At 41.1% G+C, this 27033-nt stretch overlaps 1 protein-coding gene across 1 annotated transcript in view; it reads left to right on the top strand.

Moving 5' to 3' along the window:
* col5a2b (collagen, type V, alpha 2b) overlaps positions 1-26594 on the top strand; it is a 273958-nt gene extending 247364 nt beyond the window's left edge. The window contains exons 47-54 of the mRNA XM_060827360.1: positions 2880-2933; positions 8490-8597; positions 8873-8926; positions 10353-10460; positions 11360-11642; positions 13754-13944; positions 20405-20647; positions 24495-26594. Coding sequence (XP_060683343.1) covers positions 2880-2933; positions 8490-8597; positions 8873-8926; positions 10353-10460; positions 11360-11642; positions 13754-13944; positions 20405-20647; positions 24495-24641 — 1188 coding nt within the window. The 3' untranslated portion in view covers positions 24642-26594. The remainder of the gene's footprint in view (positions 1-2879; positions 2934-8489; positions 8598-8872; positions 8927-10352; positions 10461-11359; positions 11643-13753; positions 13945-20404; positions 20648-24494) is intronic.
* Positions 26595-27033: the final 439 nt, after the last annotated feature.

Below are 27033 nucleotides of genomic sequence, written 5' to 3'. Positions count from 1 at the left end.
TCATGAGTTCCTCCCTTCCATTTTCTGATTTATAGCTGTTTCTGGGATGTTACTTATACCCTCTATTGTGAAAATAGATGGAAACTATCTATTCAATTCATCTACCTGTTTTAAAATTTTTCATTATTAATTCTTCTGTCTGACTTTTGCTAGGACCTATGCTCACTAAAAGGTCTTTAAAATATTTCTGGCTAGCTTTCTCTTATACTTTTGTCCCTCTTTTTTTTTTTTGGTCGCTCTTTGCTGTTTTCAATGTTTCGATGTCCAATCTTCCGACCCGCTACTTGTTGCAGAGTCATATACCATGGAAATAGACTCTTCAATCCAACAGTTATCCATGACAACCAGACATCCAGATCTCAACTCATCCCATTTGGCAGCATGTGGCCCATTATCTCTCTAAACCCTTCCTTTTCATATTCTTGCAGATGTATTTTAAATGCTTTAATTGTACCTGCCTCCATCATTTCCTCTAGCAGCTCATTCCACACATGCACCACCCTTTGTCTGAAAACGTTACCTCTCAGGTCCTTTTTATGTCTTCACTCTCTCACCTTAAATTTATGCCCCCTAGTTTTGGACTCCCCCATGTGAGAAAAAAAACCTTTCTATTTACCCTATCCACACCCTTCATAACTTTATGAACCTCTATAAGGTCACCCCTCAGCCTTCGATGCTACAGGGGAAAAACACCTAGCCTAATCAGCCTCTCGCTATACCTCGAACATTCCAGACCTGGAACATCCTTGCAAATATTTTCTACACCCTTTCAAATTTAACAACATCCTTCCTGTAGCAAAGAAACCAGAATTGTATGCAGTATTCTAAAAGTGGCATCACTAATGTCCTTTATAGCAACAACATGACATCCCAACTCCAAAACTCAATGTTCTAACCAATGAAGGCAAACATGCCAAATATCTTCTTCACCACCCTATCTACCTGTGGCTCCACTTTCAAGGAACTATCTTTGCAAAAATATCTTCTTTAGCTTTTAGCTTGATACTTTTTTTTGTTAAAATGGATGGTGGGTCCATCCCTTGGAATTTTTCTCATTTGTTTGAATGAATCTATTTAGCAAATTCTGAAATATCCCCTTAAGTACCTGACTCAGCATTTCTATTGACTAATCCTTTAATCTAATTTCACTTTTGCAATCACAGTTGTTGTCATAAATTGCCTTTATTTAAAGTAATAATCTTAGACACACTTCCCTCGTCCTCTACCCGAATGTAAGATTTAATCATATTATGGACATTGCTACCCAGGTGTGTTTGCATTATAAGATCATTAATTAGTCCTATCTCTTTGCTCAATACCATGTGTTAAATAGCCTGCTCCCTGGTCAGCTCTAGAAAATACTACTCCAAGAAACTAGCATGAAAAAGTTCTAAGAACAGTTAATATTCAGATTAAAATTTTCTGTGATTATCGCTGTATCGTTCTTTTTTCTTCCTTTGTACTTCACCATAACATATGGGTACAATTAGGGGATCTGTAAATCAGCCCCACAAGTGACTTATTGCCTTTACCACTTCTCACCTCTACTCAAATTATTTCCATACCTTGGGTAGCTCCTCTCTCATGTGTTCATAACATCATTACTTTTCTGAGTCACCCTTGCACATTTTCCAACATTTCTGTCATTCCCAAGTGTCCTGTACATTTCAAAGTTCAGCTCTCAATCTAAATCATTTTGCAGCCATGTCTCTGTAATGGCTACCAGATTATACTTGTTAATTTGTATTTGCACTATCAGCTCTTCTGTTCTGTTTCAAATGCTATGTGCCTTCAGATTCAGAGCCCATAGATTTATCTTTTTCCTCTCTTTGTAAATTCTTATTTATTAGTTGGCTCTTAGATTCAAATGCTCTGTTCCTTCTTGTCACTGCAGGTTTGCCATTTCCCATTTTAATTCTCCATGTCATTCTAAATTTGATTCCTTGCCCCCACTGTTCTGTTTAAAATCCCTTTTTATTTTCCCACTTATTGGCAAGAGCACCAGCCCCAGCAAGATTCAGGAAGAGTCTGTCCTATCGTGATTGAATGCCTTATTTTTGTTCTAAATGGAAGAAAATATCAGTAGCGTCATAACCCCACGTTATAATTATATTATTTTAATAACACAAACAATAGGAGGAAAAATACTCATGTTTGACAGAGGTGTATCGAAATGCAAATAATTTTATGAACAATGTGGAACTGGAATTGGAAATAACTGTCGATGAAAATCTTGGCCCGGCCACAGAATGATTCTGGTATATGTAAACCGCTGAGCCATCGATATACTTAAGAATAAAGATTATTTATTATATATGCATTCCATCTTTATTTGTTGAAAGGTTATGCTACTAAACTGAAAATGTGACAACTCCAGACTTTATTTGAGTATTAATATTTTTGGTTGGGTCAGATGAGAGCCTAAATACATCATCTGCTTCTAGACTCAAAATTTGCCTTAATTGCTGCCATTATATAGGTTTAGTTAACTTATGTATTGTGAACAGTTTTGAAATTGTAGTTTGAAATGCATGTAAAAAGCAAATGACACTGAGAAACCACTAGGAGTACAATAGTTAGCTGAGAGCCAAAACTGTATGGAGTAGTGTGTAATTGGGGTAGGTGGGGGCCAGGGATATTGGCAACCCACCTGCTTTACAAAAACTATTCACTCTCTCTTTTCTAGTGACCTACATAGAATAGAGAATTGGATGGACTATCACCACCACTGGTGGTGACACCCAGTGTTTAAAGTAAAAACTACCTCATTGTGTTGTTAAAATCTCCCTGCCATTAAATGTATTCCTCCATGAAGCAATGCCAATCTTCTTGAATATGAAATGTTAACATTGTAACAATAACTCTTCCTTTCCTCACAGGGTTCTCATGGCCCAATTGGCACCTCTGGACGAGCTGGAGGGCGTGGACTACCAGTAAGTTGTTGAATTTGTTATTCAGTATTTGTACAATGAATGTCTGGATTCGCTGCAGCTGACATCTAGATTCATCCAGATTCATGAAATGTCAATGTATCCCAATAACTTCCCCAACCACTGCATGCATTTAAGTTGAGTGCAATCTTCAATAACAATCAGAATATATTTGTTTATCTCGGATTCGACCACAAGCTTATCACACTTGAGATTTTTAGAAGAACGTGTGTTTTACTCTTAATAAAAACAATAGGCTAAATTTACCAGTGGTGGTGGTACACTTTTCTCCACACCCATCCATCCACTAGAAGAATGCAGGGCAAACCCTGCTGTGGCTATTTCTGGAAGCTCTGACAGGATTCAGTGAGAATCAGATATTTGGAAGCCTGTCAGCTGGATTGCTATGTCTTAAAAGACAAAGAATCTTCCTCCAGGAGCTGCCAGTCAAGCTGCATCACAAAGAACAGTGAGTAGACCTGGGTCTGTAACAGGTCCAGGAGCAGTAGTCAGGAAGGAGATTCCAGAAGAGAAGTTAGTCATTTGGGATCACTGGGCCCAGTTATGCAAGCTTGGTCCATTCAGCCCTGAGCTCCAGGGAGGCCCTCTCTGAAATACAGAGTACTTAAACAAGAGACCCACCACTTCCCTCAAACCACCACCCACACCTGAGGCTGCCAACGCATATCCATGTGACAGACGCACTGGTACTGCTTGGATAATGCTTTTGAAATGAGACCATTAACTAGCCACTTAAAGACCTCAGTTTGTTGCCAGATGAGAAGGCCAACATAGTCAGAGTGAGTTAGGGAAGTAATGTATGAATTTATCTGGTCAAAGACATGCCCCCATCCAAGATCCCAGACCATTGCCTGAAGTGAGATACAGGAATTATTAAAATCTGAGAATTGCAAGATTAAAAATTATTTCACATTTGAGACTTTCGTTTGAGGTTGAGCATGAGGTGGTAGAGTTGTGTGCTGATGACATTTATCTGTTTGTGTTTTATTAGTTTTAGAATGATAGGCTGAAAGTCTCTTTTTTCTGGCTGAGGGATTTCACAACTTTACATTGTAAACTCTTTGAAAATGCGAATGCAAGTCCAATCCAAAACTGAGATTTATAAAACACACATAATGCATTGAAAGTATTGATTGATAGTACATATTGGAAATGTTATGTGACTTGCCAAAGCAGTACAAGGACCAATGTCTAAGCATGAAGATTATGTATGTTTGGCTGCAAATGCAGAAGCTGAACTCCAGTATATTATAAGACATTGTCTTCCCCAAAGTCATAAAAGAAATCAACACTAGTCCTAAACCTAAAGTTTTCCTACCAACAATTTCTCTACATATGTTCTGTACATAAATAGATGAAAACTGAAGACTCGTTCTATCCTTCCAAAATGAAAATATGTTTAGACATACAAGAATATGAATCTGGAATTCACAGATTATAGGCCAAAGAGCTTTTTCTTTCTAAGTTCATAAATCTTGTGTGAAGATTTCACCATAAAGCCTTTGTCATACATATATATCAATACCGTTAAATATCTATATGGGTAGATTAAACCCATCAACATGCACACTGTTACAATTCTGGAACAGCAGTATTGTGTAATGGATTAGAACAGAAAATGTCTGGTAGCACCTTTTCAGAAAGAAACTCACTGGATTTTACAGCTGTCCCTTTCAGTGTATTTTTGGCAGGGAGGCGGGCCCATGTAAAATATGTCAGACGGATAGGCCATTGTGTTCCTGCCCACTACTCCATGGTGCCATAATACATAATTGGTCTAAGGACACCCACTAACCTGTGTGTCCTTAGACCAGTTGTGGTCAGTTATTGCCCGCTTAGGTCCCTCAATCTACTCCATTGTCATAATAATCTGGGCAGTATAGGGACTTTGTGGCACAGTGGCAGTGTCCTAATCTTTAAGCCAAAGGTCTTGGCTTAAGTCCCGCCTGTCTGAACAGGTTGGTTAAAATGTCTGCATTGAGCAGTGGCAGCTGGGTCAGAGTGAGAAGGCTGCTTTTTTTAGTTGGAAAGGTGCAAGATGAATCGAACGCATCATTTGGGATGGGGAATGTATACATGCACCCATGCACCCCAGAAAATAAAAACGGTTATACTTGGTAGTGAAGGTACTGGTCACACTGGAGCTCCATTTTGAGGTTAACAAGATGAGTCAGAACAGTCTGTGTCTTTCACACGTTTTTCTTTGTGGCATATCAGGGGCACTACCCTCCAAAATATTACCCCACTTTGTGTCTACCTGCCTGCACTGTAAAACATATCCCACCTCAGGATCCTGCTCCAAACATATGCTGGGACTTAACACCCTCTGGTGGCCATGCCTAGGATCTCTTGGCAGCCCTGGCCATGCCCTTTACTGATTTCTCGCACGACCACAGCTGCCACTAGGTAGTCAGCTTGCTCAGCAGGTCTGGGGAGCAGGACTTTCTGTCACTGAGGATGGGAATGCAACTCCCTGCTTGGTTAGACTGCTCACAGCAAGTCGAGAGTGTGGTGTTGGAAAAGCACAGCAGGTCAGGCAGCATCCGAGGAGCAAGAAAATCGACATTTTGGGCAAAAGCCCTTCATCATTAATGAGGCTGGGAGCCTCCGGGGTGGAGAGATAAATGGGAGGGGGGTGGGGCTGGGGAGGAAGAGCTTTAGGGCAGAGGAGATGACCTGAGGGTTGCAGTGAAAGAGAGAGACTCAGAGAACTTTGTAGAGCGTTCTCGCTACAACACTCTCCTTGGAGAGATATAGAGGTAGGCATCCTTGGAAGATGACTCACAGTGCGGTTAAAATCAACTAGGAGAAAGTGAGGACTGCAGGTGCAGGAGATTAGAGTCAAGAGTATGGTGCTGCTGCAAAGTGGCCTTTGTTAAATATGGTCCATTCTATAATCTCCCTGTAAAATCCAGTTCAATATTTGGGGTTGAGGATCTTCCATCAAACTTGACCATTAACTCTTTCCTTTTTGTCCACATTTCTAACCAGCTCTGGTGATGGTTTTAATGACTTCTGTATTTTTATTATTTCTGCAGTATTTTGCTCTTGTATTGATGGATATTGATTCATCGCTACAAATTAGACATCATCAAATTGACCGTCTAGCTCTTTCCAAAGAGACTGACGAATCTGGTCTTTGCCTTTAGTTTGTGAAATGAGTTGATTATGAATCAATAACAGTTCTACTGGGCTCACCTTTCTTCTCAACCAACTTATATAGAATTTAAAATCAGGCAGAATACAAACTGCATTGCCAATCTACGCTCAGCTCGTTGGGTGTAACTTGCAAAGATTATTACTGTCCCTTACAGCATAACAAAGACTGATTACTGAAACAATAGAAATTTTTCAGTCTAATAAAATTTACATATTACAGCAAAAATGGAGTTTGGACTATTAGCTCAAATAAATGGTGCAGAAGAACATATGTACCTTCTTAACACAAATATGTTTGATTTACGAATTATTCCCTTGAGCTTTCATGTAATTCTGAAGCACTCCCTGAAATTGCAGCAGAATATACAATTGTTTCATGAAGCATCTCAAATTGCCATATTCCTATTCAAAACCAATAGATCTTGCTATTGTTAAAACAGTGGAAATAAAACTCACCTACAGGCAATAAGTAGGTACTTCAGGATCACTCAAATGTAACACTACACATTTGATATGCTCTTACATGAGAAGCAATCCATTTGTAAGAAGCAGTGAGCTTGAAGTATATTTTGGAATGAGTATTAGTATATGCATGCTATTTCTAACAGAATAATTTAAAACAGAAACAAAAGCAGATTTGTTTCTTTCCCTCCATTTTTCCTCAGTCATATTAAAAGGTGTTCACTTTGGGTATAATCAATGATCTGGAGCAAATTGTGTTCAGAATTTTGTCACTTTTGTTTTTTATGCTTCTACAAATTTTACAGTTTCCAACATAAAAGCTGTTGTGAACAGTGCCACTGGGCATCACTTTACAGCACCATTCTTAAACTAAGTTTTTGCTCAGACGTATTCCTTGTTTTTACGTGTTGCAGTATGATTGGTACTGTTTAAACAAATTATAAGCTTGTGTTAATCAAAGTTTAGACCACCACTTGAGTAACTTGATTTTTAAATCTGAAAATTAGTTTGCAAAAACTGCACGGAATCTCCTTTGGTATAATCTACTCAGGTATAATTTTAGATTAGACTTACAGTGTGGAAACAGGCCCTTCGGCCCAACAAGTCCACACCGACCCGCCGAAGCGCAACCCACCCATACCCTTACATTTACCCCTTACCTAACACTACGGGCAATTTAGCATGGCCAATTCACCTGACCCGCACATCTTTGTGACTGTGGGAGGAAACCGGAGCACCCGGAGGAAACCCACGCAGACACGGGGAGAAAGTGCAAACTCCACACAGTCAGTCGCCTGAGTCGGGAATTGAACCCGGGTCTCTGGTGCTGTGAGGCAGCAGTGCTAACCACTGTGCCACCGTGCCGCCCTTGATGATCAGTTTACTGGTAATTTTAAACAAAATAGGTGAAAACATTGAAAAATGCCTCTTAACAGGGCCTGGGACAGGGAGAATATGAGGATCCAATAACTGAGGCCTGAAGTGAGGACTGCAGATGCTGAAAGGTCAGTCAATAAAGTGTGGAGCTGGAAAAAGTACAGCAGGTCAGGCAGCATCAGAGGAGCAAGACAGTCCACATTTTGGGTTGGGAACCCTCATGAAGAATCAGGTCTCGACACGAAACGTCAACTCTCCAATTCCTAATCCTGCTTGATCTGCTGTGTGTTTTTCCAGCTCCACACTTTATCAACTCTGGACCTTTTAGGAGTCTGCTGTGCTCAGTTCATGGGTGGGTCTGCCATGCTCAGGTTGGAAGTCAAGGGCAAGGCCTACTTACTGTGCTGGAATTGGGCCGGAGTTCACTGTGGTCATTGTGGGGTCAGCTGTGCTGGAGTTGGGTGGGTGGCCAGTGTGCCCCGGTTGGAGGCGACATGTTGGAGTGGAGCCATTGTGCTTGGTTCAGTGGCAGGGCTAGGAACAGGCCTGCAGGCCAGGAATGGCATGCAGGCCTGTGATTTCCCTGCCCTGCCTATTAGTGTGTTTGCACCTAAAAAAAAGAGAACTGAATTTAAATGTCTTGAAGCTCACAAGCAGGTATAGTGAACAGAAACCCACCATGGTGGTTACCAATCTGGGCGAGACATTTCTGTAAGGGGGAGGGAGGCTTGCAGAGCAATGTTTCTACTGATTGCTGAAAAAAAATGCTTGTAATTTGAACAATTATTAACATTTATTTGATCAATTTTGGGAGCAAATTGCTTTGAAAAGAAAGAAGCCGCTGCGTTCTATCAGAAATTTCTTCACTTAGTTTGCGTATTTTTATTTTTAAACAATGAAGAGTCATTAGACTCAAAATGCCAACATTGCTTGTTCTCTCTCCAGAGATTGTCAGACTCGTTAGGTTTCTTCAACAATTTCTGTTTGGATCAAAATATGCTTTTCTGAGGAAATTTTCTAATTTTGAATTGAATTCCATAGGGTCCTCAAGGTCCTCGTGGTGATAAAGGAGAAAACGGAATTCAGGGTGAACGAGGTCAGAAAGGTCATCGTGGGTTTACTGGTTTACAGGGTCTTCCAGGTCCTCCTGTAAGTAACTAAACACCTAATAATCGTTATTTCCAGACCATTTCAAAGCAGGTTTTACCATATTTATAGCTAAGTTTAATTTGCTCCATAATATTTGACTTGCTTTGTAGATGTGTTCTTGATAAAGTATATCTTCATACTTTCTTTCTATCTGCATCTAACCAGCATGTTCCATCCATTAAATTAATAAGCACAGAATATCAGAGCATTAAGTACAGAAACAGAAAACACTGATCAAGCAATTAAGCAAACCCAATTCTATTTTCTCTTATTAGGGTCCATCTGGTGAGCAGGGTGGTCCTGGAATTCCAGGGCCATTTGGTCCACGAGTAAGTATTGATTCAACATGTACGAGTTTAATCTAAAATACAGAATTCATAAATATTCCATCTGAGACTCTCTTTAAACCATGACTTGGAATTTCCTTCGTTCTTGTGCAGTAGTAGTCATTCGAGCTGTATAGCACCATTTTCTTCTGTGAAGATTCATGTGGATGTGACTTTCACTGTGAAGTGTCAGCTCCTTTGCCCAAAACTCTGGCTGCTGAAACTCTACCCAGCTCAATAACATAGATTTACCCTTGTGCATGTGTCACCTTCCTGCATTTATCCCATTTCAGAAGTGTGTATGGAAGGATGGAAATGCAGTTCAGAGAATGTTTGTGATACTGGTACAATGTCAGGCAAAGGTGAATTTTCTTATGAGGAAGGGTGGACAGACTAGGCTTGATTTCTCAGGAGGATAGAAGAGTAAAAGGTGCCCTGATTGAAGCAGATAAGATGTTGAAGGATCTAAGTAGGCTGTATCTGGAAAGGATGTTTCTCTTGTGGGAGAATCTAGAACTGGGGTTCAGGGTTTTAAAAATAAGAGGTTGTCAATAAAGGTATTTCTTTCTCACAGAGTGCTGAGAGTCTTCTGAACACTCTTTCTCAAAAGATGATGGAAAACAATATGTTCATTTGTACATACTTATGTACTATTAAACCTCTTTCTTCAAATGTTGTCAAAAGCTAGTATGAATGATGTCAAGCATGTGTATGAAGTAATCAAAGTAAGTGATAAAATCAAGATATATAACAGGAAACCAGTTGTGTTTTTATGTCATATACGTTTTCAAATTGCATTCCCTGTTTCTTGGTGTAAGCTGTTGAGTTTCTTTTCATGGATCAATAAGTAGTTCTTTAAATATTTGTTGAGTCATGCAGAGGGTGATGCATATGTGGAATGAGCTACCACAGAAGATGGTGGAAGCTGGTACAATTACAACTTTTAAAAGGCTTCTGGATGGGCTCATGAATAGGAAGAGTTTAGAGAGAAATTGGCCAAATGCTGGCAAATGGAATAGATAAGTTTCGAATATTTGTTCAACATGAAAGAGTTGGACCAAAGAGTCTGTTGCCATGCTGTTCAACTCTGACTCTACCTAATTTCTTTTTCTGTTGCCTAATAAGACTGGTTTCCGTAAATGATCATATTGTTTTCCTTTCATTTGATGAAACTGTCTTTTGAGAGCTAGGGCTGAAGTCTTACAGGATTTGATCAGAGTTATCCCCATTCAGAAACATTGACAAACTATTGTTGCCTGAGTAAGGAGTGATTTTCCTGTGTTTAGATTACAGGACACAGATTTAAAATGAATGTCACCAAAACCTATGATAACTAGGATAATTATGTCTCAGTTTGTTGATTTTGAAATATGGATCATATATGCTCCTGGATGCACATATAATGTTACAACATGTTGTATTGTTTTAGGGACCTCCTGGCCCAGTTGGTCCTCCTGGAAAAGAGGGTCACATTGGTTTCCCCGGGCCTATTGGACCCCCTGGTACACGTGGCAGTGTTGGCGAAACTGGCCCTGAGGTAAACCAATACAATCTTAATGATTCAGGAATGCATCTCTTCAATCCATTTTAACCGGGTGCTAGTTTATCTATTTCTATGTTAAACTATAGCGTAGAAACTAAATCAGGGAGAAACGAAGCAACTATCAAAGACCAGAACTTGCATTGATCATTAAATTCTCTGTAATTGTAGTTAGTATAAATCATGTTTGACTGCAAGCAGCATTAGCCAGGATTTTATATTTGTTAAATGAAAATGGATGATTAGAATGATGCTGACTTTTTGCCTGATATGTTTCTGAATACTTTGACTGTCTCATTAATTTAACACTTTCTGACAGACCAACATCAAATTGCTTATAGCTCTGATTGCATTGGGTATGTGAATGGGGCAGTAACTTTGAATCATCCAGTAGTAAATGTTGATTAGAACTTGGCTTAAGTATCGGGTTGACTCAAATATAGTATTCTCTTCTTGAATCAGAAGGAGAGGAGCTCATGTTGCCCTCCAGGATCTGAGTGTATGCCTTAGGCTCTATTTAAGTACAGTATTGTGAAAGTTACAGGTACTATTATTTGGATGAGATACTAAATTGCTGAATGTACCTGTTCAGATGAATAAATAAGGGCCCACAGTTCTCCTTAAAGAACAGTCTGATGAGCTAATTGACATTTATCCCTTTTTCCTGTCTGTTTGAACTTTTTGTAATTTGGCGACTGCATTAAGTGTGAATAGTGAATGCAGTTCCATTGCCATCCACCAGCTGCGTAATATTGTAAGATGTTTTGAAGTTGTGAAAATTGCTAAACAAACTTGTAGTATTTGTACTAATAAATTTGAAGCTAATAGCATTCTGTGTAAACCAACTACACATTAATTAATAGTTCATAAATGCTCCCTTGATTTCCCATTTACAGGGTCCTCCTGGTGATGAGGGCCCATCTGGTCCTCCAGGTCCTCCAGGTCCTCCCACTGCCACCTATGAGGATATTTTGGGCCATTATGAGATAGAACCAGATACCTTGGATATACTCAATGCTGACGAGACCTCTGATAGCATGCCAAAGGATTCGGGAGTGGATGCTACCTTGAAATCTCTCAGTAGCCAGTTAGAAACCATGCGCAGTCCAGATGGTTCCAGAAAGAACCCAGCTCGAACATGCCAGGATCTTTTGTTCTGTCACCCAGAAAAAAAAAGTGGTATGTATTCGGATAAGAACCATTCTTTCCTGTAGCAATTCAGATATTTCTTTCTGAAGCACTGAACCTGTCTTGTTTAAAGAACGGCAAAACAAAGCAATGCTCACTTCCGTACAATTGAGGTGACTTTTAATCTCAAATGTTTTAGAAGAGATGGGAGGGCTGGGCAAGAGAAAAATGCCCTCACTGATCTGAGATGCAAGTCTGGGGTGTTCTAACCCATGGAATTGGGATAAGTCCACTTCCTGCTGGGGAAGGCTGTGGAAAAGAGACAAAGAGGAAAGAACTGTTAGCTGCTCACCAGATTGCAACGGGAGGAGGTAGAGGAGGCTCTTTAGGCCATCTGGAAGGAGAGAAGGAGAAGTGCAAGGAAGGTTTTTGTGAAGGACTCCTATAGAGTCCTCCTTTTCCTACCTCCAAAAAGAAGAGACTGGCACTCAGCTCAAAGATGACTTCTTTCTAAAGACCCTCTTCGATTGGTGGGAAAGGCAACTCAAATCAGGCCATTTTCTGAAAATAACAATAGGTAGGTAATGAAATATGAACTCCAAAAGTTTCAGACCTGCTGGGAGAATGGAACCATCCAATGAAAATTGTTTGTTTTTAAAAAAATGATTAATGAGATGTGAAAGTGACTAAGAAAACCAGCACTTATTGTCCAGCCCTAGTTTCATGAAGAAGATTGTGTTGAACCACTCCCTTGAACTATTATGGTTCATGTGGTAGTGCGGTAGACCCATAGTGCTATTTCAGAGAGTTGCCGGATTTTGACCGAGTGATATTGAAGGAACGGTGATATAATTTCAATTCAAGATGGTGTGTGACTTGGAAGGGAACTTATAGGTAGTGCTTCTTCCATGTCCTTTGATATTGAGGATGTCATGTTTTGGAAAGTGGACTGTTGAAGCAGGCTTGGCAAGTTGCTTCATTGCTTCCTGCAGCACTGTAACTGTGCAGATGGTAGGACAAGTAAACTTTTAAAGTGATAGTCTTCAGCATGTTGGAGCTACACTCATTCAGGTAAGTTGTGAGTATTCTATCACATTCCTGTCTGGTGTCTTGTAGATGGTGAACAGATATTGAACAATCAGGGGTGAATTATTTGTAATAGGATAGGATAGCTTAAACTGAAATCCTCTTACTCCATGTAATGTTGTTCTCAAATTAGCTTTCAAATGTTCTTCTTGGGAATTTTTTATCTGTCTCAAGCTTTAGAGAATTAAATTAGATTTGTTAAAGCTGTGGTCAGGCAATTAAACATAGACTTCTCAGATGAGGAAATCTTTTTTAGACAACGGACCTTTTCTTTTCCAAGTTTTGGAATGGGATATATGAACATATTTAACAACAGGGAAGTTGTTGTGGTTCTGTTCGCCGAACTGGAAGTTTTTGCTGCAAATGTTTCGTTCCCTGGCTAGGGAACATCATCAGTGCTGTTGGAGCCTCCTGTGAAGCACTGCTTTGATGTTTCTTCCGGTATTTATAGTGGTTTGTTCTTGCCGCTTCCGGGTGTCAGTTTCAGCTGTAGTAGTTTGTATGTGGGGTCCAGGTCGATGTGTCTGTTGATGGATGTTCTTGCCGCTTCCGGGTGTCAGTTTCAGCTGTAGTGGTTTGTATATGGGTTCACAGGAGGCTCCAACAGCACTGATGATGTTCCCTAGCCAGGGAACGAAACGTTTGCAGCAAAAACTTCCAGCTCGGCGAACAGAACCACAACAACGGACACCCGAGCTACAAATCTTCAACCAGACTTTAAACAGGGAAGTGTTAACAGGCATGTTAAAATAATGATGATTACCTATACAGTACAACCTCAATTATCCAAACATCAACTATCTGAATTTCAGATTATCCGAACAAGATCTCAAGGTCCCGTAAAAATGGCATTAGGCAACTCAGCATTCAGTTATTATTTAAACGGTATTATGGCGTGCATTACCGGATAACTGAAATGTTTGGATAACTGACACTCATAAATTTCCGCTTGTTTACAATCAGATCAGTTATCCAAACAATCAGTTTTACGAACAAAATATTCCCGTCCATCTCATTTGGATAATCAAATTTGTTCTGTAAATACTTGAATACTTGAATGTGAATGTATTTTACAGGGGAGTATTGGATTGATCCAAACCAGGGTTGTGTTGAGGATGCTATTAAAATATACTGCAATATGGACACTGGTGAGACCTGTATTCTTGCGGATCCACCTGAAATACCACGCAAAACCTGGTGGAGCAAAAAGAATGACGATAAGAATGGATACTTATGGTTTGGTGAGTCCATTAATGGTGGATTACAGGTGAGTAAATGACACTGCTCAATGTTAGCAAATATGAGAAAATAAGTTTCTTTTCATTGAGCAACAAACATAGTTTCCAGCTCCTTTCATTTGTAGCTGGGGTCAGGCATGGCTTTCAAAGCAAAAACGTGCAGGTTCTAATTGGAAGAATCCTGGGTCCTCATTGAAAGATACTGGTACATTGATGAAGGTGGATGCACATTTATATTCCGAATAACAGCAATAATAAAAAAATCACATTATTAGTACACAAGAAAAAGCAGCAGTTATGTAGTAATTTAAGAATTCTGGATTAGTGGTGCTGGAAGAGCACAGCAGTTCAGGCAGCATCCGAGGAGCAGTAAAATCGACGTTTCGGGCAAAAGCCCTTCATCAGGAATAAAGGCAGAGAGCCTGAAGGGTGGAGAGATAAGCTAGAGGAGGGTGGGGGTGGGGAGAAAGTAGCATAGAATACAATAGGTGAGTGGGGGAGGGGATGAAGATGATAGGTCAGGGAGGAGGGTGGAGTGGATAGGTGGAAAAGAGAGGCAGAGAGGACAAGTCATGGGGACAGTGCTGAGCTGGAAGTTTGGAACTAGGGTGAGGTGGGGGAAGGGGAAATGAGGAAACTGTTGAAGTCCACATTGATGCCCTGGGGTTGAAGTGTTCCGAGGCGGAAGAGGAGGCGTTCTTCCTCCAGGCGTCTGGTGGTGAGGGAGTGGCGGTGAAGGAGGCCCAGGACCTCCATGTTCTCGACAGAGTGGGAGGAGGAGTTGAAATGTTGGGCCACAGGGCGGTGTTGTTGATTGTTGCGGGTGTCCCAGAGATGTTCCCTAAAGCGCTCTGCTAGGAGGTGTTTAGTCTCCCCAATGTAGAGGAGACCACATCAGGAGCAACGGATACAATAAATGATATTGGTGGATGTGCAGGTAAAACTTTGATGGATGTGGAAGGCTGCTTTAGGGCCCTGGATGGAGGTGAGGGAGGAGGTGTGGGCACAGGTTTTGTAATTCCTGCGGTAGCAGGGGAAGGTGCCAGGATGGGAGGATGGGTTGTAGGGGGGCGTGGACCTGACCAGGTAGTCACGGAGGGAACGGTCTTTGCGGAAGGCGGACACCCCGCGCTGGCCTATTACTGACCTCGACCTCTTCATTTCCACCTGCCGCTGGGACATTAACCGCCTCAACCTGTCTACCACCTCTCCCACTCCAACCTCTCACCCTCACAATGTACAGCCCTCCAATCCCTCTGCTCCAATCACAACCTCACCAACAAGCCAGCAGATAAAGGGGGCGCAGTGGTAGTCTGGTGCACTGACCTCTACACCGCTGAAGCCAAACGCCAACTCGAGGACACCTCTTCCTACTGCCCCCTTGACCATGACCCCACCCCCCTCTCACCAAACTATCATCTCCCAGACCATACAGAACCTCATCACCTCAGGAAATCTCACACCCACAGCTTCCAACCTCATAGTCTGGGAACCCCGCACTGCCCAGTTCTACCTCCTTCCCAAGATCCACCAGCCTGACCACCCTGGCCGACCCATTGTCTCAGCATGCTCTTGCGTCACTGAACTCATCTCTATCTACCTCGACACTGTCCTATCCCCCCCAGTCCAGGAAATCTCTACATATGTTCGAGACACCACCCAAGCCCTCCACCTCCTCCAAGACTTCCATTTCCCCGGCCCCCAACGCCTCATCTTCACCATGGATATCCAATCCCTCTACACCTCCATCCACCATGAGTAGAGCCTCCAAGCCCTCCGTTTATTCCTCTTCCGACGTCCCCAACAGTATCCTTCCACTGACACTCTCATTCGTTTGGCCGAACTGGTCCTCACCCTTAACAATTTCTCCTTCGAATCGTCCCACTTCCTCCACACCAAAGGGGTAGCCATGGGCTCACGTATGGGCCCCAGCTATGCCTGTCTCTTTGTTGACTACGTAGAACAGTCCATCTTCTGTAGTTACATCGACACCACTCCCCACCTCTTCCTCCTCTACATTGATGACTGCATTGGCCCCACCTCGTGCTCCCTCAAGGAGGTTGAGCAATTCATCAACTTCATCAACACATTCCACTCTGGCCTTAAATTTACCTGGACCATCTCTGACACCTCCCTCCCCTTCCTGGACCTCTCCATCTCCATTAATGATGACCGACTTGACACTGACATTTTTTACAAACCCACCGACTCCCACAGCTACCTGGATTACACCTCTTCCCACCCTACCTCTTGCAAAAATGCCATCCCGTATTCCCAATTCCTTCGCCTCCACTATATCTGCTCCCAGGAGGACCAGTTCCACCATAGAACACACCAGATGGCCTCCTTCTTTAAGACCGCAATTTCCCTTCCCACGTAGTTAAAGATGCCCTCCAACGCATCTCGTCCACATCCCGCACCTGCGCCCTCAGACCCTACCCCTCCAATCGTAACAAGGACAGATCACCCCTGGTGCTCACCTTCCACCCTCCCAATCTTCACATAAACCAAATCATCCGCTGACATTTCCGCCACCTCCAAACAGACCCCACCACCAGGGATATATTTCCCTCCTCTCCCTTTCCGCCTTCCGCAAAGACCGTTCCCTCCGTGACTACCTGGCCAGGTCCATGCCACACCCCCCACAACCCACTCTCCCATCCTGGCCCCTTCCCCTCCCACCGCAGGAACTGCAATACCTCCGCCCACACCTCCTCCCTCACCTCTATCCAAGGCCCTAAAGGAGCCTTCCACATCCATCAAAGTTTGACCTGCACATCCACCAATATCATTTATTGTATCTGTTGCTCCCGATGTGGTCTCCTCTACATTGGGGAGACTGGACGCCTCCGAGCAGAGCACTTTAGGGAACATCTCCGGGACACCCGCACCAATCAACCACACCACCCTGTGGCCCAACATTTCAACTCCCCCTCCCACTCTGCCGAGGACATGGAGGTCCTGGGCCTCCTTCACCGCCGCTCCCTCACCACCAGATACCTGGAGGAAGAACGCCTCATCTTCCGCCTCGGAACACTTCAACCTCAGGGCATTAATGTGGACTTCAACAGTTTCTTCATTTCCCCTTCCCCCACCTCACCCTAGTTCCAAATTCCCACTCAGCACTGTCCCCATGACTTGTCCTACCTGCCTATCTTCTTTTCCACCTATCCACTCCACCCTCCCCCCGCCGACCTACCACCTTCATCTCCTCCCCCACTCACCTATTGTACTCTATGCTACTTTCTCCCGACCTCCACCCTCCTCTAGCTTATCTCTCCACGCTTCAGGTTCTCTGCCTTTATTCCTGATGAAGGACTTTTGCCCGAAACGTCGATTTTACTGCTCCTCGGATGCTGCCTGAACTGCTGTGCTCTTCCAGCACCACTAATCCAGAATCTGGTTTCCAGCATCTGCAGTCATTGTTTAATCTAGTAATTTAAGAATATCTAACAGCAGGTGAAGGTAACAAGTGAAGCTAAAAATTGCAGAATTTATGACTTGCAACATTTAAAAGGCCATTGAGCAGTCAGGTTAATGCAAATGTCATGATCCACTTTATAAAGTGTCATTGAATCTCAAGTCCCACTTCTAGCGTCATCACACAAGTTAAAGATCTCCAATTTTCCTTTCTGATGAACTCAGGTTAACTGGTAATCATGACCAGGTTCCTGCACTTAACAAGAAATTACTGTTTCTTCACAGGAGATAATCGATTAATCATCTTCTAATCTAAACTCTATCCCTCCCAAACCAGTGCAGACAGATACAGGCAAACAAAAATCTTAAATGTTATACATGTCGGGAAAACATTATGGCACACATTTAATAGCATTAATCCATATGATTTAATGAAGTGTCATTGCTTCTTCCAAGCCCTTCTGACCTTTCTGGTTCCAAGTCCTTTCAGGTCTTTGCTGAGGACACAGGGTGGTTGATACACTAACTGTTTAGTCTCTCAGTCACTGGTTAGAGGCAGCATCTTCAGGCAGTGGAGAGTGCAAGCAACTTGCTACCCTCTAACTTCTGGTTACTTCGCTCCTAAAAGAAACAGTATGCTGTCTTTTGAAAATTAAAAGACTTCAAGCCCTTGTATTGTTCACACACTGGTTGGCCAACTGCCCAGGAGCCAATCAGCGAACTGTTATCATGCTGAACATGCTTGACACAAGCATCCAACAGACTGTGCCTCTGTCTCCGGGTAAAGCTGAGCTGAACACACACCTATAGTGATATTGAGCCATGAAGCCACAACCATCAACCCGCGCTCTCTCCCTCTGAATTTGAATGAGGCAATGGTGTAAATACAGCTCACAAAGAGTTCTAGTAACTTAATTAAAACTGCAACATTCTGTTTCAGTTTCCTTGGCACAATCCAAAAATAAAGAAACTTAAAAGTTAAAAAAAATTCCATTTACCCAAACTATGATTGACCAATTGAGAGTAAGTTTCAGAATAGAATAAAAATAATAATTGTGAGTTGAATCTTCTACATTCATAAAGGACTACTTTCATTGGTGAGACTTCTATGGGTTTTTTTTCCCAGAAATATATTTCAAAAATTTTACTTGTTTCCTCAGTATTTTTGGTTAATTTTACATTATTTCACGCAACTGAGTTGTAGGATCTGAATCTGCATTGATTGAGGAAGACAATAGTGTTGTCTTGTGAAAGTCTACAGAAGCTCAGTGAAGTCTAACTTTGATCAGCAAGCAAGCATAATTTAAATGCATCAAAATTTAACAAATATATCAGTTTATTCAGTAATTATTATAAAGGAGGAGATTTTAGTATTAATCTATTGTTTTCTGAATTACCTGCAAGTGGTGGAGACTGGCACAATTACAACATGTAAAAGGCATCTGGATGGGTACATGAATAGGAAGGATTTAGAGGGGTATAGGCCAAATGCTGGCAAGTGGGACTGGATTACTTTAGGATATCTGGTCGGCATCATTGTAAGTCCACGTCCAATGATGTTTTCTCTTGAGAAGATTCTGGAAAAGCAGCTTTGTTTAATACAGTTTGCATTTTGTAATAAGCCAACCATACTTCTGGGGTAACATAGAATCATAGAGATCCTCAGATCAGAAAATCGCTCTTTGGGCCATCATGCCCACAGCAGTCAAACACGAGATTCTAATCTAATTTTCCACCACTTGACACGTAACCTTTTATGACTTGGCATTGCAAGTGCATATCTAAAGGTATCTGTGCCAACTTATGTAGCCAGACTGTGCAAGGAGATAGGATTTACTTTCCTGTAGGATATTTATGAATGAGCTTATTTTTATGACAAGCAGTAAGATCATTGTCACCATTACGGATAATTCCAGATATGTTTAATTACTTGTATTTACATGGCCCAGCTGTTATGGTAGATGGTTTTGAACTTGTATCACACTATCAATCAGTCCAGATATCTGAATTACTCACCCAGATCATAACCTATTGTGCTATGCTACCCTGCAAAAGTAACGATGATGTAGCTGTTAAAATAGTGAATCAGAGAAATTGCAGATAAACTTGAAGTTTTTTCCTCGTGGAATTTTTTTTTAGATTTGATTATGTACAGTGGGGAAACAGGCCCTTCGGCCCAACAAGTCCACACCAACCTGCCAAACCTATTCCCCTACATTTACCCCTTCACCTAATACTACAGGCAATTTAGCGTGGCCAATTCACCCTGCCTGCACATTTGTGGACTGTGGGAGGAAACCGGAGCACATAGAGGAAACCCACACAGACAGGGGGAGAATGTGCAAACTCCACACAGTCAGTCGCCTGAGGCAGGAATTGAATCCGGGTCTCTGGCACTGTGAGGTAGTAGTGTTAACCACTGCCACAGTGCCACCCACAAATTGCAATGTATGATTTCAGAGTCATTGCTGAAACTAAATAGAAAATCTTTTATATTGCTGAACTGAAAATAATATTTTAGGTTTTTAAAAAAATGGCTCTTTGTGAACATTCGGAGTGAATCCTGGGTTGTATAAAATAATTATTCAAAAAACACTAGTCAGCAGTGACATCTTACAGGCAACAGAGGGTGATGTTGAACTATGAAAGATTTATAACATCTCTCCGTGGTGCAATGGCAGCCTCTATTGATAGAAAAGCAGTACTACAAGATGAGTTAAAATCGTACGAGCTTTTTTCCCTTTATTATAATATACCTTAAGATTTTTTTAAAAGAAGGATCGCTACCTAATTTAAGTCATGACCTGATCATGCCAATTCTAATTAATATGTAGTTATTCACAATTGCAGCTGTCCAAATACAGTGAATTTGACTAACACACAGCTAGATTTACCTAAATGCTATTTTTCAAATTGACTGACCATATTCAATAGAAACTAAGTTTTCTACTCTCTATTATATCAGCTTTTGCCTGCACTTTCTTGAATGAAAGTGTTTGCTTCTCATGCCTAAATTTTTGTTGCAAAACGTCATTGATTCAATATTTGAAAATATTTTTTTCCTTACAGTTCAGTTATGGTGACAAGCAACAGTCCCCGAATACTGTCATGATCCAGACAACATTTCTCCGTCTTCTGTCAAAGGAAGCTTCCCAAAATATTACCTATCATTGTAAGAACAGCATTGCTTACATGGATGACCAGACTGGCAACCTTAAGAAAGCCTTGATTCTTAAGAGTGCCAATGACATTGAGATCAAAGCTGAAGGAAGTAACCGATTTAAATATAGTGTGCTGGAAGATGGCTGCACTGTAAGTATTAAGAATTGAAATATTTCAGTTACAAGAAGTGTATTTCTACCTAACTCTCTCAAAATCTTTGTGTTACCCTGCCAAAATAACAGTAATAATAAGTAATTGCTTCTTTGGATAGGAATTTTGGCTCCCAAATTGGTGGATTTTGACCAGGTGGGAGCTTAAAGTGTTAAAAACTTGATCTCCCCACTCCAACTGCACTAACCTCCATCAGCCATGTCTTCTCCCATAGCTCTTAAAACCCCCTGCTGACCTTTCAGGCTTCAGAATTCACCCCTGAGGCCTTTCGTCTCATTCTACCACATGCACCTGGCCTTTGAACTGACCACCCTTAGACCCTGCCTAGCCTCCACATTTCCACACTACAACCTCCATCTCAGCCTTTGAACCCTGCCTCAGCTTTGGATCAACTTGGTTTCTAATCTCTCTCGCAACTCGGATTCTGATTTCTCAATCCCCAGACTCCAGTCCCCCTCTATCCTGATCAGTATGCACACTGCTGACACCATTCCCCACTATCGAGATGGGATTTCCTTTCTGCTCTGTGGATATTGCCTGGTGCCATAGGCCTAGCAGCAAGGCAGCCAGTCAGTCTCCTACTCTGGCTGGCTGTGGCCTCAGAACAGAGGGAAAATAAAATATTAATCAGGTCCTGCTGTTAAACTTGGCAGAGCACGTTTGTTCTGGCTTTCCTGACTTCATTCCAGCTCCCCTCTGCATCTTATATTTGCATGTGCTGTCTTAACCTTCTTCTCATTGTTTTCTCAGCTTTCGGTTTTATCTATTCATTATTCCATCATGCAATCCCACTCCAGAGAAAACTTTCCTTTCTTTGATATAGCCATACCTTTGCTCTTTGTACCATGAAATCTTTTATCACTTAAGCTCTCCTGTCTTCTATCTGCCAAACCTTCCCTCTTTTTAGATTAGATTAGACTTACAGTGTGGAAACAGGCCCTTCGGCCCAACAAGTCCACACCGACCCGCCGAAGCGAAACCCACCCATACCCCTACATTACCCGCACATCTTTGGACTGTGGGAGGAAACCGGAGCACCCGGAGGAAACCCACGCAGACACGGGGAGAACGTGCAAACTCCACACAGTCAGTCGCCTGAGTCGGGAATTGAACCCGGGTCTTCAGGCGCTGTGAGGCAGCAGTGCTAACCACTGTGCCACCGTGCCGCCCACTCTTCTTCCACCTCTCTGCTTACCTTTTTTTTCATTTACTCAAAACACCTGAAACATTAAATCCATTTCTGTTTCCACAAAATGCTGCCAACCTCTTGCCACGCTCTCTTTTTTTCACGACCTTTTCATGGGGACATTTCTAACTGAGATACAAGAGGGGAAATAGTGAATCTAATTTGCCAGCTCAGTTGATTTCACTGGTTGCTGGCTCAGTGGTAGGGATCCACAGGTCTGGCGGAGCTGTGGGTGAAAAACTGAGCTTCATGATCTCTGCATAAATGTGCCCTTATGCAAAATTCTGAAATTGTGGCCAGAATGTAGAGGGTAATGGCTGAATGTGCACCCTCAATAACCCCACAGTTCCAGGCTATCGTATCAGTCATAGTCTGCTCCAAAATACTTGAGAGAAATGGTGTTGTTGTGGTTGGGGGTATGTTCGCCGAGCTGGGAAGTTGATTTGCAGACATTCCATCCCTGTCTAGGTGATGTCTTCAGTGCTTTCGAGTCTCCTGGGAAGCTCTGCTGTACTGTCTTGTGAAATTTATTTGGTTCCATTCCTGCTGCTTCCAGTTGCTGGTTCCAGTTGTTCATTCTAGTAGCCGGTATATTGGGTGTCAGTCAATGAGCTTGTTGGTAGAGTCCGTGGATGAGTGCCATGTTTCTAGAAATTCTCTGGCTATCTTCTGTTTAGCTTGTCCTATGATCGTTGTGCTGACACAGTCGAACTTGTGGTCCTTGTCATCTGTGTATATGGCTATTAGGGACAGCTGGTCATGGTGTTTAGTGGCAAGTTGGTGTTCATGGGTGTGATTGCTAGTTGTCTGTTTGTCCTATATAGTGTTTCGCGCAGTCTTTGTATGGAATCTTATAAGTTACATTTGTCTTGCACATGATGGGGATAGGGTCTATTGTTTTGGTGAGTTGTTGTCTGAGCGTGGCTGTCGGTTTATGGGCTGTCATGAATCCCAGTAGTCAGAGAAGTCTGGCTGTCAGTTCCAAGACACTTTTTAATGTAAGGTAGTGTGGCTGGTGAGTTAGGTCGTGGTATGTCCTTGTTGTGATATTTGTCTGTTAGGCATCTATGGGTGAAGTTTCAGGGATATCTGTTCTTGATGAAGACTCTATAGAAGTGTTCTTCTCTTCATAAGTCAGGAGTGCTGCAGTGTGTTGTTGCCCAGAAATATTGTTGCAGGGGCTGTGATCTATCTGATATTGCTGAAAATGTTCGTTAGGCAGTAAGGGCATCAAGGATTTTGGAGAAAAAAACACAGAAAAATGGAGTTGAGGATTATGAGATCAGTTATGGTCTCATTGAATGGCAGAGCAGACTCTATGGGCCGAATGGCCTACTTCTGCTCCTACATCTTATGGTCTCACTGAGGAAAATGTTCTTGTTTGCTGACTCTGATTGAAGTTCGTGGAATCACTAATGGAGTTAAATTGTTAAACTATGAAAAGTAAAACTGAATGATAATCTAAACTAGCTAAACACAGGCTAACGCAGCATGCTTGAGATATACAATTGTATATGTCTTGCTTGTACATACTTCAGCTGGAGAATTTTTTTTTACTGGCTTTTATCCTTTCCATTATCCTCTATTACAAACGTTGGCTCTGTACTTTCACAGACCTCCATCATCATCTGATATTGAACTAAAGTGATCATTCTTCATGTGTGACCTTAAACAGCAAGTGTCTGCTGACTGTTTGACAACAGGGAGAATCTTAACCATACATGAACTTCTAGAAGTCCCCCTGGGTTAACAATTAGGAACCTCATCCACTTTTTGCCTCCACTGATGATGAGGCTAGTTGTATGATGTATACTGCATTTAAGATCAACTCATTCATAACATAGAGGCATTGACTGAAGACCTTGTTCCTTATAACTTGACTATGTATTGTTCCAACTGCTGAAGAGGTGGGAGAGCTTGCAAAGAAGCTTACTTCTATAAAGTAGATCTAATTAGACAAGAAAATGTACATAACTTTTATTAGCATATATTTTATTGGCTTTAAATTTTACCTTTTCTAAATTGTAGATCCACTTGTATAAAAGTTTTTCAGTTGATTTAATGGTAGCAATCTTCGTCTGTATGTCAGAAGGTCATGAGGTTTGAGTTTCATTAAAGATTTCAGGAGATTGAAATATAGAGAGCAGCAGCGAGCCATTCAGTCCTTCAAGTCTGCATATCCATTCATTATGATCACAGAAGATCATCCAACTTGGTGCCCTGTTCTCGCTTTCTCCCCACACCCTTTGATCCCTTTAGCCCGAAGCACTGATCCAGCACCTCCATGAAAACATTGAGGCAGAAAATTCCTCACCCTCTGGGTGAAGTCATTTCTCATTGACGTGAAACATTAATTCTCGTTTATCATTGCTATCTTTAATTTGCATAAACATGATTACTTACATTTATGTTATGATTAGTTTTTTTATTATTGGGATGCAGTTGAAATCTCAATGAAGCAATATTTGACAGGTGTGAAAACTCTTTCAAATCTCCAAATAACGTGAGTGAGAATGTGCATCATATAACAATATAACCTCTGCTGGAAATGAACATTGCTGTAATTTAATATTGCAATTGCCATGGCTTGTTTCCCACAGATGTTCAGTACATTCATTCTTTTCTGTGTTTCCTCTGCAGAGACATTCTGGTAGTTGGGGCAAGACAGTATTTGAGTATCGAACGCAGAACACAGCACGTCTGCCAATTGTGGATATTGCACCTATGGATATTGGTGATCCCAATCAGGAATTTGGCATTGAAATTGGCCCAGTTTGTTTCTTGTAAAATAAAAGGACTTGGAGACTTTGAAAACATTCCTGAACTCTTGAATTAATGGCTGATCTAATCAGCACTGTATATACAAGTACTTAGAATTTCCAGCCCTTCATGACAATTATTTATTGTTCATATGAACCCAGCTAGTAAAACTTAAGATGTGATTTAAAAACTGTGGAAAATTCTGAGCAGTTTTTAATGTAGTAACAATTATTGGCTCTTATGAGACAAGTTTGGAAATGGAAAGATTTTCATCTAAAACCTAAAAGAAGATACAAAATATAGTGTTGAAAATGTTCACTTCTGAGGAAGCTCCATCTGATAGTTGTTGGGGCTGATTAGTGCACTGACAGGAAGCCAAGACTAGAGAATGGGCGACACTTTGTACCCCAAGCTCTTTGACCCACAATTCCTGCCAGGAAAGCTCCTTCTGAGTGTGTGGAATCTGTCTCTATATCTATTAATTAGAATATGCTCCAATAACAAGCTTACCTACCGCACATATAAAAGATGTAGTTTTTAAAAAATCCCCATGTTTAAGCTACCTCATCTCTGTCAGAAGCTAGGATTCATTGATGCTTGTCTGATTCATTTGTTCTCCAGGTGCTATATTTCCAGGCTTCCTTCTGTGTTTGTTTACAGAACCAGGAGACAGAGGAAAGATATCATGGTGCTAGTTATAAGGATCCCATTTCCTATGAGCTTTTGATGAAGTAGCAGCAGACCCACACATTGATATTTTCATATTACTGTCATGTCAACTTTGAGTATGAATGGTGTTCCTTATCTCTCAATTCAATTAGCAATAGAGTTCTGCATGTCTTAGAAATGAAAGCATGTAGGCGAAATCATTTTGCAATGCTTCTTTGTCTATCTCTTCAACAATGTTCTTTAATTCTCCAATAAAGAGGACCATTTTACAAGGAAACCAGAAATATTTATTGGCTGAATTAATTGATTCCCCCCACTCCACCTCTCCACTATCACTTCCCCTCCACCCCCCCTTGCCTCACCCACCATGACCCCAAGCCTTCAAATAATTGTAAATTCATCAAGTAGGTATATGTTTGAAAAATGACATTCACAAAATGTCTTTAACTCTGACCTACTTCACCCCTTTTGAGTTGTAATGATATAGTCAATATTATACAAAGAGTCCATCTGATGAGACATCTTTATTAAAAGGTGTAGAGGTCACAAATTTATTTAAAAATGCAGTGGGAACAGTCAACATCCAACAAAGAGAAAATAAAATATTTATAATAAAAAGTTTATATTAAACTCTTACAGATTATATTCAACAACTAAATTTATTTTCTTCATTATAACTGATATGGTGAACACAGTTATGTTATTTACAGAATTATTTCTTTGAGGTTTCAGTAGTTCAGGTCCTTTATCTTGTATCCTGCCTTTCAAATTGCTACTCAAAGTGCCAACAGCACCTGTATTTTGTAGCTTGATGAATTGGTTGAATACAGGTCCCAAAACACTTCTGCTGATCAGCTATTGTATAAGGTTACACCTCCTCATTAATTCAGTTTTCATTTCTCAACACCTTTCTTGTACTATTTGTTTTTAATTGTGGTAATGTTTGCCTTCTTTTTGGCATGCTTTTAAATAGCCTTAAATCAAATCAATGCTATCTGAAGATATATTGTAACACAAATGCTTCTGCAACATATTATTTGAAAAGGTTTTTGTGCTAGATTAACAAGCTGAAATGGGAATTTATATTTCCAGATGGCTCAGAATTATTATATCTATGTGTTTCTCTTTATTCTTAGCTACAGAAATGACTCCTCTTGGAGACTTGTATAGCACTTTGCCTGCCATGCTTTGGGGACAGAGCCTCTATGTTTTTAACTTGCTGTAAGACCTATTTAATTATCTGAGTTTTAATGAAACTGCTCTTATGTAACAGTAAAAAAAATGAATAGGAAAATTAAATGTTTAAGCAATTTTTTAGTGTTTAAGCTTTTATTGTGAAGAAAACACTCTATAGAAAATGGGTTAACTGTAATATGATTTGCCTAAGGAAACCTGGATTACATAGGTTAATTGTTCTAATTTTAATTTCAGTTTAACTGGACCAACATTCCAACATTTGAAACACCCTACAAAACTGAATGCCAATACATAAAGAAGGAAGCTTTACTGTTATGTAATGTCTTATCACAACTCTCAGATATTTTTTCGCATACAAAGAATGCCTTTGAAATGCAGTGATTGATGTTTTGTAAACAATAGTGACTACTGTTTCTGTTCCCTGTTTATAGTGCTGTACATAAATAACATGAAACGAGGAGCCAGTTGCCTGCTATTTTATTCTTTTACTACCAGCTGAGAGTTAGAGATTAGACAGGTAGCAGAGGGTTGACAAGAAAATGGGCTGAGCAAG

Source organism: Hemiscyllium ocellatum, chromosome 7, assembly GCF_020745735.1.
Source record: "Hemiscyllium ocellatum isolate sHemOce1 chromosome 7, sHemOce1.pat.X.cur, whole genome shotgun sequence".
Lineage (NCBI taxonomy): Eukaryota > Metazoa > Chordata > Chondrichthyes > Orectolobiformes > Hemiscylliidae > Hemiscyllium > Hemiscyllium ocellatum.
This window is presented reverse-complemented; position numbering and strand designations above follow the sequence as displayed.